The sequence below is a fragment of the Callorhinus ursinus genome, unplaced genomic scaffold (assembly GCF_003265705.2).
Source record: "Callorhinus ursinus isolate GAN/ISIS: 27379988/994484 unplaced genomic scaffold, GSC_fseal_2.0 scaffold56, whole genome shotgun sequence".
NCBI lineage: Eukaryota > Metazoa > Chordata > Mammalia > Carnivora > Otariidae > Callorhinus > Callorhinus ursinus.
The window spans coordinates 2,291,175-2,307,536 of record NW_027397118.1 but is presented as its reverse complement, the minus strand read 5'-3'; the positions used below and the strand labels follow the sequence as shown (position 1 = coordinate 2,307,536).

The following is a 16,362-nucleotide window of genomic DNA, read 5'->3' as shown; positions in this document are numbered from 1 at the left end:
CCGACTCTCATCCCCACCACTCTGCTGAAATCGCTCTTGTCATGGTCATCAGTGACCTCCACGCTGCCACATCTCGGGGGTCATGTCTCTCCTCATCTCACTTGGCCTCCCAGGAGTGGTCGCCTGCTCCGTCCTTGAAGTGCTCCTGTCTTTTCACTTCTGCATTAATACTCTCTCCTAGTTTTCTCCCTCAAAGGTCTCTTTTGCTCCTTTCCTCTGAGACTCAGGAAATGGCCGTGGGCCCCCTTCTGTGTTCATGCTATTTCCCTGGGAGGGCTCATTCATTTCCAGGCCTTTAAAAACCACAGGTGTGCTGACAGCTGCCACCTGGATTTCCAGGTGTGTCTGTGCAGTTGACCACCCCACCTCCCCGCACCACTTCTCATGAAGATTTCGTAGGTATCTTAATGGCTACAGCTCCAAAAGGGAGCTCCTCCTTCCTTCTCATTCTTTCACCTAGCATTCCTGTTTTGTCCCAGTCTTTTTTATTTAAAAGAAAAAGGAGGAGTGCCTGGGTGGTGCAGTTGGTTAAGTGTCCAGCTCTTGGTTTCGGCTCGGGTCATGATCTTGGGCTCCGTACTTAGCTCGGAGTCTGCTTCGGACACTCTCCCTCTGCCCTTCCTGCTTGAGCGTGCACGCATTCTCTCTCTCAAATAGATAGATAAATCTTTTTAAAAAATGGTAAGCTGTTTATTCATTTATTAAATCCAGAAATCTAAGGGTCCTCTGGCCCTGCTTTCCTTTCTTTACCCCTCACATCTAGTCGATAAGCACTGCCTTTTGCTCTGCCTATAAAGTATGTAGTTTACCTGTCCATTTATCTCTCTCTCACATTTAGACCGTCATCTCTTTTCTCCTGGATGGTTGTAATAGCACCTAACAGGATTTCCACTTTCACATTTGCCTCTTTCCAATCTGTGCCCGATATTGTAACTAAGAGTGATTTTTATAAAATGTAAATCAAATTACTCTCCTTCCCTTGGGTCCTCTAGCACACTTTGAGTCAAATCCCGATTCCCTACTTTGACCTCCCAGGCTCTGTGTGGTCCAGCCCCTGCCTTCCCTTCAACCCCACCGCATGTCTCTCTGCCTTTGGCTCTTTTCCTCTAGTAAAACTGGACTTCTTTTTGTCTCCAGAGCAGTCTGGTCTCCCTCCTCAGCACCTTTGTGGTTTTTGGTCCCTTCCCCGGGAAGCTCTCCCCCCAGCTTGTCACGTGGCTGGCATCTCCTTTTCCTGAAGATCTCAGCTTAAATGCCAACTCCTTAGAGAGTCTTCCCTCATCTATGACAGATTTCCCACTGGTTTGTTTCTGTCCTAATACTTAATGCAATTTGAGATCGCTTTTCCTTATTTATTACCTGATCTGGTAGAAAGCTCTGTGAGGGCAGGAACCTTATCTCTGTCTAGTGTTTGGTAGGTGCTCTGCAGACATATATTGAATGAAAAAAAGGTATGAAGGATTAAATGGTCTTGCCCTGTTTATCATATAAATGGTAATCATTGATGAAGATATAGAAGGAATGTGTCTCAAAAATGGTGGGCAGTACAGTACTGAGAAGGTACCAATCAGATTAAACTTTACAGGGGTAAATGTAAAATCCTGTGCTTTGGTTAAAAAAAAAAAAAGTCCATTTCATTGTACAGAATCAGGGAACTCTGGCTTATCACCCATTCATAAGTCTTAGGAGCCAGAAGTGGTGGCTGAATAGGTAATTAAGTCCTCCACTGTGACAATAAATCCATGTATTTCCATATTAGAGGAGGGATCATCTTAAAGTATTCTCCTCCAGTGACACCAGTAGAATGATCACAACTTTCTCAATCACAGTAGAACACCTCATTTATTCACTCCTTTATTCAACATTTGCTGAATACATTCTGGGCTCTAGTATTATCGTTGTAAGCAAAATTCTCCTGGCTCTAGTGTTTGTGGGACTTGGTATCTAATTCCCAACGAGAAGTGATTTCTCCTTCAGTGATAGTATTAGAGCAGACACCAGTTTGTCATTTATTGGGAGGCAGGGCAATCTTGTGGTTCAGACCTCCTGCCTTGGAACCAGACTCGAGCTCAGAGGCTTCAAATCCCAGCCCCACTGGGTATCAGCTATGTGACTGTGGGCAAGTGTTTACATAAATGTCTCTGTGCTTCCAGAATCTCCTTTAGAAACTGGAGACAGTAACAGTACTGTCACATAAAGCTGTGAGCTGTGAAGGAGTCAACGTGTCTAAATCATTGAGAATAATACATGGCACTTAGTAAGCACTTAATAAATAGGTAGTAAGCAGTTAATTAATAAAATTGTGTTGTCTGGAGGGCCAAAGGTTGGAAGACAGATTGAGGGCAGGGAGAAGTGGCTGTAGAGGGAGCCTGGCAGATCAGAGCACAGGATGATGATTATTTTGTTTCTAGTAAAGATGAATGATTTGAGTTGGGACTTGAAAATCTTGACTTGGACAGTCAATGACATTCATTTCACGTAGCCTTCTGTGTGAGGCTGGAGAGATACGGATCCTGTTCAGAAATGCTACCTGACGGTTGTTTCTTTTGCCCCCTCCGAACGCTGACCAAGCATCACAGTTCTGGAAATGAGAAACTCCTAGCTCTCCATGAACACATGTTTTTGCTTTGGTTTTGTTTCAGTGGCAGCTGAAATACCCGAAACTGGTTCTCCGCGAAGCCGGCAGCGTACCTGAGGAGCTCCATAAGGAGGTGCAAGAAGCCTTCCTTACGCTGCACAAGCATGGCTGCTTCTTCCGGGACCTGGTCAGGATCCAAGGCAAGGATTTGCTCACCCCAGTCTCTCGCATCCTCATTGGCAACCCAGGCTGCACCTACAAGTACCTCAACACCAGGCTCTTTACGGTGCCCTGGCCAGTGAAGGGCTCTACTCCGAAATACGACGAGGCGGGTATTGCTGCTGCCTGTCAGACCTTCCTCAAGCTCAACGACTACCTGCAGACAGAGACCAGCCAGGCTTTGGAGGAACTCGCCTGCAAAGAGAAAGCTAATATCGATGCCGTGCCGGTGTGTATAGGTCCAGATTTCCCCAGGGTCGGGCTGGGGTCCTTTGACGGGCAAGACGAGCTGGACATTAAGAACAGAGCCGCATACAACGTCACTCTGTTGAATTTCATGGATCCCCAGAAAATGCCGTACCTGAAGGAGGAGCCTTATTTTGGCATGGGGAAAATGGCCGTGAGCTGGCATCACGATGAAAATCTGGTGGAACGGTCGGCGGTGGCCGTGTACAGTTATAGCTGTGAAGGTACAGTCTGCTCCGTGAAGATGCAGCCCTGAGTGTCACGTGACCTGAGCTGTGGCGGCTGGGGAGGCGTGCGTGTGCGCGAGTGTGTGTGTGTGTGTGTGTGTGTGTGTCCGTGTCCGTACACGGGTGTCGTGACTCCTTCTTAGGTTTGCCACACCCAGGTATCCGCAGAGTGTAGCCCTTTCTCGGCTGCTGGTGCCGTCTAGCTCAGCGTTACACTGTACTCAGACCGAACATTTCCGTGCGTGAGCACTCCTGGCGGCGGGTCCTTCTCATGCCCAGGAGAGCAGCATCTTGGTTTCGCACAGCCAGCTGCCTTTCTGTAAAGCTCAGCATACACCGTACAGTTGCTATAATTAACGTGCTGATAAAGGGCTGGGAAAACAGAAATCTGTCAAATCTTTCCAGGTTCCCACAGGTGCACATTTTCAGTCTTGCCAAAAAACTCTATTGTGGCTGACATCACTGTCTTGATGGGAGTGATTTGTCAAATATGGACTTGTTCTTGGCTTCACACAGATTTGACTACTGTCCTTCCTTGCCAGAAACCGTTGAAGTGGGTTCTGTAAGCAGACAGTCCTCTGTTTTTAGGAAACTCTCCAGCCACCCCCATCAGCTCTGCAGTTTTAGGCCTAAAAGGGGTGCTGTGGGCGAACTTGTTCTCAGAGTTTCTGAAATCTGGCCCCTTTGGAACAGAGATCATAGGCTACCTTTTTGTGGCCTCCTGGAACTTTACTTCTTCTGTTGCTCAGTTTCTGTGTGTTTAGGGTGTCCATTGTTTCTCAGCCCAGGGTTATAAAAAGACAGTTGAACACATCCAGGACAGTGTGACCATTGCTGACTTTGTTCTTTGCCTGATCATTTGACAAAGGAATACAAGACACAGTATTAGCTCTTTTGTCTATTTGTCTCTTCTACCTGTTTATTGAAAGATGCTTGGAAAACCAGAGTTCTAGACATCCCATCAGGGAACGAACTGGAACTTTTAAGGGTCATTGCCTTCTGAAAACTTCTTTTAATTGGTTGTCATTATCGCTTTGTATGCTTTTTGTTTACTAAAATGACTGCTTTATAAAAGGGATTTTAAAAAGGAATTTCTCATGATTCTCTTTAAATTTCTTCCCATTTCCCCATCTTGGACATTTCGTCAGGACAGCTAAAATATCTTCTAGCTTTACCTCACGTCTTCAGCCCGGAACAGGGAACTTAGCTTAGTGGTGAAATTTCACCAGTTTCCCTGGCATCTCAAATAATGATGCTGACCTAAGAAAATTGCTTGGAGGGGATTTGATGCTGTCCTAATGGAAAGAACTGAGATCCTCTGATCTTTACTAAGGCGTTGCCAGGGATTTAAGAACGATCACATCCAAGAACTCTGATGTTAAGGAACAATGGATCCAGTTTGTTAGTTTCCTTCTGAAGGAGGCAACTCTCTGAAGCTGAGGCCGTTGAGGCCGTGGTATGTGATAGCTCAAACTGCTACAAAGATGTCTTTGTGCTCCCACCTCCTCTCAGCCCTACAGTTTAGTAGTCCTTTTGTACTCTCAGAGCGTGGGCGATCAAGTCTTTTTTGAAACCTAGAATATCGTTCAGAAAGGCATTTAAATTTTGAATGAATGGTTTCTGTGGTTGGCAGTAGTTAAGACTGATAGAGTATACAAGTATACATAAATACGTAAAGGTTTATCCTTGCAACTGTCATCTGGAGGAGGGAACTGCAGAATTAGAATCTGTAAGAGCAGCGTGATTCCTTTGTTCTCTTAGAACAAATCCCAGAGAATCCCAGAACTCTATCTAATAATAATAACTGCAATGCTGGGAGCTCTCATTTACTGAGCACCTACTGTGTGCTGGGTGTTGGTATAAGCATTTTACATGTATTAACCCGTTTTATTTTTATAACAGCCCTATCAATGAAGTGCTGCTATTCTCATTTTACAGTTGAGAACACCGAGGCCCAGAGGGTTGATTAACTTTCCCGTGGATATACAGCTACTAATCAGCAGAGGAGGGATTTGAACCCAGACATTCTGGCTTCAGAGTCCTAACAGCTATGAGTAGATGTTTCCTATTCTTGCAGTATAGTTCCCTCTGGGATTTGGGTTTTTAAAATGTCCCCCTCTGGAAAGGTGAAGGGAATGTTCTCCTTCTTCTCCTCAGCAGGTCTTGTATTCTCTCCTCTTCTGCCTGCCACCTTGCTTTTCTCCCCCTGCAACATCTGCTTGTAGCTTCCTACACATGCTCTCAGGTGATTGGAATGCATTAGATAAGCTTATTCTATGAAATGGAACCTCTCTCTAGGCCTCCAGTTGTGTGTGTGATGTTGAGTCAGATGGTTTACAAAGCATGTGCCTTGAAACTTTTGGGTGGGTGCATTTCTTCCAGGTGACAAGTGGTATGTTTACCTCTCTGGCCTCTCTGTAATTCTGCCAGAGGTATGGTAAGGGTGGCCTCGAAGAGAGCCATTTGGGTCACAGTCACGGTCGGGCTTAGGAAGGGTTGAAGGTGGTGAAGAGAATGGGAATTTCAGATGACGGCACTGTTTTCAGAGTCCCTGAATGCGTTCGCTGAGCAGTTGCTAAGGGAAATTCAGTTGGCTGTTCTAGACAGTAGGGAGGCTCCAGAGGTAAATCAAATTCCCATGCTTGCCTTGAAAGGATGGGTAAAGTGTGCTTCTGTGATTATAATTATGCCATCAGGAAATGTGAGATCTGGAGGAGACTTGAAATCACCTTGTTCAAGCATCTCATTTTACAGATGAAGACACTCAGGCGGGGAGAATGGCAGTGACTTGTTCAAGGTCACATAGTTCCCTAGCGACAGAAAAGTGTTATGTGCCACAAAGAGTTCATGTAAAATGCACTGAGAGTTCAGAACAGAAGAGATTACTTCCTGCTGAAATTAAATTCAGGTGAAGCTTAAGATCCTTCAGGACTTTGCTCTCAATACCTTTTCCCAGTGAAATCTTTCTGTAGATTTATAATGAGCCAGTCATCCCTCTTTGGTTTATTTCTGTGAGTAGAGGTCATTGAGAAGTAATTTGTATAGGATACGTGTAATTATATACTAAATTCATTGGCTTCACAAGCAGTGCTAGTTAATAGATATCCCCCGTAAGAAGATTGAAATGGTACAACATTTAATCAGGAATGGCTTCAGGGAATCGTGTGTAAATTGGCAGAGTATTGGATTTCCTATGCTAGCTTTGCTGGCAATTGCTTGTTACTCCTAGATGTTAAAAACAAACAACCCCCCCCCCCAAAATGCCGAACATATGTACATATACATGCACAAATTTTATCAGGGAAGGCATTAACAACTCATTGCTTAATGTAGTCCTACACTTTGTTCTCTGACTGGAATAGCTTCAAAAGGATCAGGTAAATAATTATTGGTTACTGTTTTTCGTACATTTGGAAGGATACATTTTCTGCAACATTGTCTTTATAGGAAAGACAATTCTTAAAAATTTTAACTAGTGCCAAATATTGCAGATTCTTGATATTATTTTCCAGATTTCCTAGGAAGGGCAAAGGAGGAAAGGGGAGAGAGGCCAATCCATGATTCCTGCTGAGTATGTGATAAGAAAGCAGGGACTTTGTAATAATTTTCTTGGAATTCTAGGACTCCCATTTCATGTCTTTGACTCAGGAAAAGTTGAATTCTTTTAAGGATAGAAATTCATTACCATACTTTACTTTGACTTTGAAGTGAGTAGCTTCATATTCCTTAGCTCATCTTTGAAAGCATGAAAGGTTAGATCGTAACTGCAGCTAGGGGGTGGGAGCATTCATAATTTTTAAAAATGCTGTGATATTTAATGTTTTCCTACGTCTCCCCGGCATCCCTGTCTGAGGTCTCAAAGCTCATTTGACTTTGTTTCATTTTTTCATGCCATGTGCTGTTAATTTTTTTTTAAGATTTATTTATTTATTTTAGAAAGCGAAGCGGGGAGGGGCGGAGGGAGAGGGAGAGAGAGAAACTGAAGCAGTCTCTCCACTGAGTGTGGAGCCCAACTGACGTGGGGCTCCACCTCATAACCCTGAGATCATGACCTGAACTGAAATCAGCAGTTGGATGCCCAACCGACTGAGCCACCCAGGTGCCCCTGTTATTTGTGAAGTCACTTACTTTGTTCAGTAAAACCTGTTTGGTGGTCTAAGTCACATTTAATCCCCATGGAATTATATATGCATTGAACAGTAAGCAGCCACTTTTTGCCAAGTGCTCTTCTAGATGCTGAGCATATAGCCACGAACAAAAATCCCTGCCCTCACAGAGCTTATGTTTTAGCAAGGAGAGACAGCAAACAAACAAACAAGAAGGTTGTACACAAAGGGGATGCACAGGTGTACAGTTTTAAATAGGAAAGTAGGCTTCCTTTTGAAGGTCATGTTTGAGCTAAGACTGGAAGGAGAGAGTGAGCGGGAGGGGACCAGCCTTGTGGGGTAGAGGGAATATGGGAGGCCCAGCGATGGGACATGATGTTGAGATGTTTCAGAAGCAGCAAGCACGGATCGAATTGAGTGAGAGAAGAGGGGGAACAACAGCAATGAAGACAGAGAGGAAAGACTAGGGGTGCAGAGTGGGCAGAAGCTATTACAGAAGCAATACTTTAACAGAAGGGCCTCGGCTCATCCGGGGCATGGCGTGAGATAGGAGCCGTTGTGGTTTCTAGTGGAAGAAGGGAGGCAGCGCTGGAAGCAGGACAAGGAGGCTCTTGTAGTAATCCAGAGTAGAGAGGGTGGGCCAGATTAGAAGAGGCGGAGGCGATGAGGAATGTTCGTACGATGTCATGTTAAGTGCTGGTGAGAGAAGAAGACCCGTAGTGCCATCTCCCAATTGTCAAGGGAAGGCCAGCCAAGGAGAACGGCTGATTCCTCCCCTCCCCCAATAGTTTCCTTGTGGTATAACTTACATACAACAAACTGCACATATTTAAAGTTTACAGTTTCATGAGTTTTAACACACCTGTGAAAACACGACCATAATCAAGATAGTGAACATATATCCATTATCCCCAGAAGTTTCTACCTGCCCCTTTGGTGATCCCTAATGATTAATGATGTTTCATGTGCTAATTGGCCATTCATGCATCTTCTTCGGAGAAATATTTCTTCAAGTTTTTTTTTTTTTTTTAAGATTTATTTAGTTATTTATTTTAGGGGGAGGAGGGGTGGAGGGAGAGAGAGGGTCCCAAGCAGACTCTGTGCTGAGCGCAGAGCCCAATGGGGCTCTCTCCCACAATCCTGAGATCACAACCTGAGCTGAACCCGAGTCAGACTCTTAACCGACTGCGCCACCTGGGCGCCCTTGTCTCTTCAAGTTTTTTCCCCATTTTTGAATTTGCTGTTTATTTAGTTGTTGAACTTTAGGAGTTCTTTATATGTTGTGGATATTAATCTCTTAACATACGTGATTTGCAAATATTTTCCCCAAGAATGGCTGAATTTTTAACAATGTATTCATGTGATGAGTAGGAGATGAGGACAGATTGGAGTGGAACAAGCTTTATTGTCTAGGACATTAATTGGGCAATTTAATTCCTTATTACTGAATGACATCATTTATGTTAGCACCCCAGAAATGCTCCTTTCCACTGTATTTTTCCCCCAGCAGTAAGCACTGTCCTGCCTTCTGAGGCTGTACATTAGTTTTGTGCATATTTAAATTATGAACTAGAATTGTAAGCTCCTTGAAGGTATGGTTTGTGTCCTTTGTATGTGCATATAATGGTAGAAGAGTAAGTATTTTTTGCCTAAAGTTAGTATTTTTAGTTTTGAGTGGTTTATGCTGTTCATCTACATTCTGGCAACTGTACAATAACTCTGATTTCTGCATCTTCGGTTATCTGTTTAGAATTGGGATTCTTTTGATTGCAAATAGCAGATACCTGGCCTAACCAGGCTTAATTTAAAAAGATCAAGAATTATCTCACTTAAATAAGTCAATCAGAGAAAGACATGTATCATATGACCTCACTGATATGAGGAATTCTTAATCTCAGGAAACAAACTGAGGGTTGCTGGAGTGGTGGGGGGTGGGAGGGACGGGGTGGCTGGGTGATAGACATTGGGGAGGGTATGTGCTATGGTGAGCGCTGTGAATTGTGCAAGACTGTTGAATCACAGATCTGTACTTCGGAAACAAATAATGCAACATATGTTAAGAAAAAAGAAAAAGAAGAAGATAGCAGGAGGGGAAGAATGAAGGGGAGTAAGTCGGAGGGGGAGATGAACCATGAGAGACGATGGACTCTGAAAAACAAACTGAGGGTTCTAGAGGGGAGGGGGGTGGGGGATGGGTTAGCCTGGTGATGGGTATTAAAGAGGGCACGTTCTGCGTGGAGCACTGGGTGTTATGCACAAACAATGACTCATGGAACACTACATCCAAAACTAATGATGTAATGTATGGTGATTAACATAACAATAAAAAATTAAAAAAAAAAAGAATTATCTCACTTAATAGGAAGCCCAGAGGTCTCACTGGCTTCCAGTGAACTTCATTTCAACGATGAATAGCGGGGTCAATTTCCAGTTTCTTTCCCTTCATCCTTTGGCTCTTCTTAAGCTATTGCCTTCCTCCCTTGGGGCAAGCAAATTTCTCATGGCCCCCAAATGCCTTCCCCCAGCTGTTGTGGCCACATAGCTTTTTTATGAGCTTTGAGAAGGACAAAAACTGGGTGCTGGACAGGTGCTTTGAACTCGGTAAAGCTTTGCTTGAAGCTAGCTGAACAAATAATTATCCTCTTTCGCTTAATCCAGTTTGGTTCTGATCTTCTATGTTATTTACAGTGTGAAGGTTTCTTGTAAATCTCTATCACTCTGTCCTTTCCTGAGGCTGCCCAAAGAGTTATAAGCTCTATTGTTAGAAGGTCTGGCTTGTAGAATGTATTGTTTGAGAAGTATCTCTGTTTCCTTTTCCCATTTCATATTTTACTTCAGATAATGTAATGGTTTTGAAGCTTTAGCTAAGAGCCCCCAGAACAATTTTTCTCTCCTTTTCTCACTTTTGCTTCCCCCCACCAAGTCCATGAAACATGATATAATAAGGTTCTCCTATGTATGTGAATATTTATATCTTAATTTTTTTTTCAAATGCTTAATCTGAAAGCTGACAGAGCCACACGTCATGTTGAAAGGCTTTAGACTTTTTGGGAAAGGGTTTGCAACATTTTCCTGAAATCCCAGAAAATTTATGATTAATTTTATAATCTGTCTGTGTCAAGGGACTATGTTTGTCCTGAATTGCTTGTTTCGAGGCATCTGAGAGCAGCTTCCAGCTTCTTAGAGACTATGAGCTGGGACTGATGAGCCCCCCCCCCCCCCTCCCACCAAATGTCTCTGAATTCATTTCTTCAGACCATTCATTCCTCGGTGGCTGGGAGGGAGTTTGCTCTAAGTCAGCAGCAGGCTTGACTGTTTGTTCTTCACCCAATCAAGGAAAGCGTTGCCAAATTGCAGAAGTCTCCCAGGCAGCTTCTCCTTGGCGAACGCTTCTTTCCTTAGGGACATGCCCTTCAGGAGTGTTTCCCAAATGTTCTTGGGCTTATGCCATTTGCCATTACTTTGGAAACCTGTCCAGAAAAATTACACAAGGTCTGCACGCAAAAGTGTCTACCTTCCAGAGGGATCACTCTGAAAAACAGATCTGACCTATGAAAAAGTCTTTCATGTCTATCATTGCCCTCAGTCTAAATTTCTTACTGTGGTTCGCAAAGTGTCCTGGCCTCTGCCCCCCGACCCCCACCCCTCCAACCTCTTCTCTTGTAATTGTATGTCATTCCCATGATACACTTGCAATTTTAAAGAATTAATTATGTTCTTGTACATCTATCTTGCCATTTCCCTCCCCAGAAGGTATCTTCCCAGCCTCACACCCTCTTAACCTTCTGACTCTTCTCCCTTTTTTCAAAACAGATTCTCCATCCCAGACACTGGAATATCACAAATTAGCACAGGAGAGAGAAAGCATCATGAGGTTTTGTACACGAGCTGACTAGCTGCACCTTCTGGGTTTCTCCTGCCTCAAGATCTGGGACATGGGTAGGAAGGGACCTGCTACTGAAGCCCTTCTGGGTATGGGGTAAAGGAAACAGAGAATATAATTGCCGAGGCCAGAGTCCTAGAAATCTTAGCACTTGGCCAAGGGACTAGGAAATAGGAAATCGGGCTATTAATGTGTGGTGATGATGAACATATATTTACACATCAGGGAAATTATTGACATACAGTATTAATGGTATATGTTATTAAATGTACAAAATTTCCAGCAATGTATTTTATTTGATTGGAACTGTCATCTCATCCTTCATGCTCAGGTTTCTGTCTTTGTTTCCTCTATGACAGTGGTTGCATACAGCTTGAAAAATACAAACCAAATATTTGATGGCACTTTATCTTTTACCAAATGGGAATTAATTGTTCTTCAAAAACTAGTTAGCATAAAAAAGACAAATTGGTTAATTTGGGCAGGGAGTTGGTATTGTAAACTTGACATTTAAGTTTCGCATTCTTTTGTATTTTGTTACATCTTTTACTTCTTGAACAGTTTGGTTAGTGGGAGCTCGGAATGCATCAAACACACTTGAGACACGCACAATCCTTTCAGTGTTACTGAGGTTGAAAGGCAAGTAGGAACTTCTTGCCTCTGCTTGTTTCCAGAATAACATGCAAGAGTAATCAGGTGCAGTTGCTATGGATAATTGGAAGTTGCTTTTATTGAGAAAGTGAGCAGCACTGTACTTATGCGATAAAAAATTGATCAGATGAACAGCTTCCCTCCCTCCTCTGTACCCAGCCCAAGGGGGAAACAAACCCTCAAGAAAATCTTATTTTAATGAGCACATTTCAAAGGTGCTAGATTTATGGGAGACATCAGGAAACACTGATTGCAATTACTGTCTCTGTTTGTCGTTCCAGGCTTTATTTGTGCCCTATTGGGACGAGGGGGTGGGGGAATAGCAGATAGAGGGGAGAGTTGTCAAGCAGCCCATTAGCCTGTGAAGCAGAATAGCCATACTCACTGGCTTGGAAATAGCCATACTCACTGGCTGGAAACCACAGAATAGCCATACTCACTGGCTGGAAACCACAACAGCATCGTTGTCATTGTAATTTAGAAACCATTTCTTTTTAAAGTTCAGTCAGAGTTGATTTCACCAGAGAGAGACATATGAAAAACCTTCTTAAGGTATTTCTATTCCTTTTCCCCTTGCTACCTCCGTTATCATTAGGGTGCTCCAGAAGGAAGCCGCCAAAAGCCCTAGGGTATCACAAATATAAACATACAATTTTGCCTAGCAGTATTCTTTTGCTAAATTGATCTGCTTATCAAATAATTTAGCATTAATTTGCTTTATTATGTTGTATGCTAGTATTAATCGCCTGACATCATTATTATTTTATTCAGGCTGGCTTCCTTGCTAACACGTGCAGTAGACAATCTCTGTCAAATCACAAATATCAGGACCCTAGAGCAGGACTTGGCCAGCGTTTTCTGAGTAAGGGGCTGGCTAGACGATGGGTGTTTTCGGCTTTGTGGACCCTACGGTCTGTGTCTTAGCTGTTCAGCCTTCGACGGTGCGGGGAAATGAGTGGGCGTGACTGTCTTCCAGTTACTTTGTATAAGCTGGTGATAGGCCTGGTTTGCCTTCTGGCTCCAACAAAGTTCCAAAGATGTAAATGCCTGGCGGGGCCAGGCAGGTACTGCCAGTGAGGGAAGTGGCTGATGGGGACAGCCACTAGCAGAGAGCACATGCCTTGTCTAAAAGGGGCAGCTGTTTCTTAGCTTGGCACTGGCTCAGGGATACCAGACCTTGTAATTTAAGAATAGCTGGACATTTGTGTTTTTATGCAAAGCACTTATCTCAGTTGGCAGCTAACTTAGTTTTGTTAAGAAAATGTAGTGCAGGTCAAATTTACACCTTTTGTGGGCTCTTTTCTGGTCGTTAAGATCTAGTTTTGCAAATTCCAGAATTTTCAGGCTTAACTGTGTATTATAGGACATGCCTAGAGAATGCCATCAGATGCGGATCGGATGGCAAATACCTGGTTTTGCCGCTGCTAACTCCCCCTTCTAGTGCCAGTGACAGATATCAGTAATGGATGATATCACTCTTTCCTGCTAGCTTGGAGAAAAATTCAGGATAATTCTGTACCAGGGCTCACAAAAGCCATGACCAGTGAATGAGTTGTGTCCTCTGATATGTAAGGTATTTGTCATTCCTGTTCTAGAGGGTTCTCCGTTAAATATTTTGGGGATTAACGTAGAAAAATGACTTTACACTTTTTACCGTAGGACTTTATTCTTAAAGAATACTTGCTAAAAGTTGCTCCTAACTAAAGAATGCTTGCGAAAACATGTATCAGAAATAACAAATAGGAAGAAAAAGGGTAAGATTCTGTTCAAACGGGAATATCAGATTTTAAAGGTTTATATATTATTTTAGAGAGAGAGAAGGGGGGTGGGGGTGGTTGGGGCAGAGGGAGAGAGAGAGGGAGAGAGAAACTCAGGCAGGCTCCTGCCGAGTGTGGAGCCCGATGCAGGGCTCAATCCCACAATCCTGAGATCATGACCTGAGCCAAAACCGAAAATTGGACGCTTAACCGACTGTGCCACCCAGGTGCCCTGTGGCAATATCAGATTTCAGATTCAAACTAAAGGAATTGAAGAATATCCAAAGTTGGATGTGTCCTTAAAGGTCATTTAGTAGCGTTCCTTCCCTGAACTTGGATTTCTGGTCTGGTTTTTTTTTCCCACCAACCTGTGCAAAGTAATGTGAATAGTTATAAAGGGGGTTTCCTCCTTTTTTCCCCTTCTTTTACTGCCTTTGACCCTTATGCACAGTTATTGTAGCGTAACATGTTCAGAATTTAGGAATTCCATATATGGAGATGTGCCATCCGGGATGCACATATTTTTGGATTGTGTGTGTGACGTGAGCATGATATGCCCTAGGTGAAACATGCTTCATTGCCCATTGTGATCACAGGGAACTTTGCAACTTTTTGTCTTCCTTTATCACTTCTTACTCTTCCCTTTGGGGAAGACAAGTATGGTCTTTCAAGTTTGATCTTCTCCAAGAATTCTGCTCTACCCATTCTAACCTTCACTAAACCTGTCCCTTCTCTAAACTTCTTTACTATTAAGACCTACACTAAATGAGCAGTGTAATGCTTTATTATGTTATTTGGCTTAATTTGCGGGTTTTTTTTTTTTACCCTCCTCAATTAACATTTTCTTTTTTCCTGCCATCAAGCCCAGAAAGGACTGTAAATGGCTGTGAACAGAGCATTTTGTTTTTAAGTAAGCAGTTAAGTACAATTGAATGCCTTCTATGTGCCAGTTAGTAGGGCTCTAAATATGGATGAAACAGAAAAATGGACACTCCCCTTAAAGACCGGAATCTAGCTTCTAATGGAATTTAAACTGTCCTTTTTCTAGTAATCAGTGATGAACATTTATAACTTCACTGGAAAGAAAGCTCCACTGGGGCAAAGCTCTTTGATTCATTCATTGATAGAGCCCAAGTGCCCAGGTCGGTGCCTCATATATAGTAAGTGCTTAATAAATATTTTGTAAATGAACTTACATTATAAATTTTTATATAGGGCAATCCCTGCAGGACTGTTCATGTAGGCGGATCACATTGTATGCCTTTCACTTCATTTACGTGTCTCTCCCCTCCTGTACCCCAGACACGTTGTTCTCCTCCCAGAAAAGTCAGTCTTGAGTATCCTTCTAGAATAGAATATCCTTCTAGAATATTACCTGTACATATATACATACCTGTGTATATATGTTTGTATTTTTTTATACAGATTATAGCCTGTCAGTTTCTTTCTCTTCAAAATGTATCAGATAGTTTTGTATCAGTGCATAGTCATATTACTTTTAGTGGTTACATAATATTTTATTGCCTGCACATTTTGTAATTTATTTAACCAGAAACTTATTGATGGATATTTAGGTTCCTTCCTTCCTCCCTTCCTCCCTACCTCCCTACCTCCCTCTCTCCCTCTCCTCCCTCTCTCTCTCCCTCCCTTTCTTTCTCTCTTGAGAGAGAGAGAGCGTGGGCATGCGTGCATGCACGTGAGTGGGGGCAGAGGGAGAGGGAGAGGGAGAATCCCAAACAGGCTCCATACTCAGTGTAGAGCCTGGTTGACTCGGGGCTCGGTCCCATGACCCTGAGGTCATGACCTGAGCCGAAATCAAGAGTCAGATGCTTAACTGCCTGAGCCACCCAGGCACCCCTATTTAGGTTATTTCTGATCTTTTGCTCTTGTAAACAGTGGTACAATAAACATCCTTCCTCAAAAGTCATTTTGCAACCTCCGCAAGTAGGAATTTGAGGATACATTCAAAGTTCAAAGTGTTTATGCATTTATAATTTTGATAAGTATCATCAGATTGTTCTTTACAGAGAGTGTGAGTATGCCATTTTGCTACACTCTTACTGATATTATTATTTATCAAAGTGTTTGATCTTCTCTGATCTGATGGCTTAAAAATATCTGTTATGGCTTTAATATGAATTTCTCTTATATGAATAAGTTTGAACATCTTTTAAATGTTTACATACTTATTTCCTTTTATGTGTTCTGTCTTCATAACTTTTGCCCATTTTTCTGTTTGAGTATTGATCTTTATCTTATTGATGTGCAGTAGTAGCTCTTTATATATTAAAAAGTATTTCCCTGGCTATGCTTGCTTGTTTATATTTCCCTGTGATTTATAGAATCAGCTTGTCTAGTTACCAACCCCACTTAACTAAAAATCAATCCTGTTGGTGTTTTTATTGGGTTTGTGTCAAATTTATAGACAAATTTAGGGAGAACTGACATTCCCATGGTGTTCAATTTTACATCCCAACAACATAATATGTCTTTACATTTGTTTAAATTTTTGTGTCCTTCAATAATATTTTTAAGTTTTTTTTCTTATAGACAATACACGTTTAAGAATCTTGCTGGATGTTTTAATAAGCACACATTTGTAGCTAGCATTTTCTTTTTTTTTAATATGCATTTTTTAAAAAATTTTTTTCCAGAGGTACAGATCTGTGATTCATCAGTCTTAACAGAATTCACA

General features: G+C 42.5%; 1 protein-coding gene across 4 annotated transcripts in view; it reads left to right on the top strand.

Annotated features, from left to right (window-relative positions):
- Window positions 1–16,362, top strand: part of FTO (FTO alpha-ketoglutarate dependent dioxygenase) — a 414,363-nt gene that overhangs the window by 121,763 nt on the left and 276,238 nt on the right. For all 4 annotated transcript variants that reach the window (XM_073884393.1, XM_025852363.2, XM_025852362.2 and 1 more), the window contains exon 3: window positions 2,643–3,267. In XM_073884393.1, the coding sequence (XP_073740494.1) occupies window positions 2,643–3,267 (625 nt within the window). The remainder of the gene's footprint in view (window positions 1–2,642; window positions 3,268–16,362) is intronic.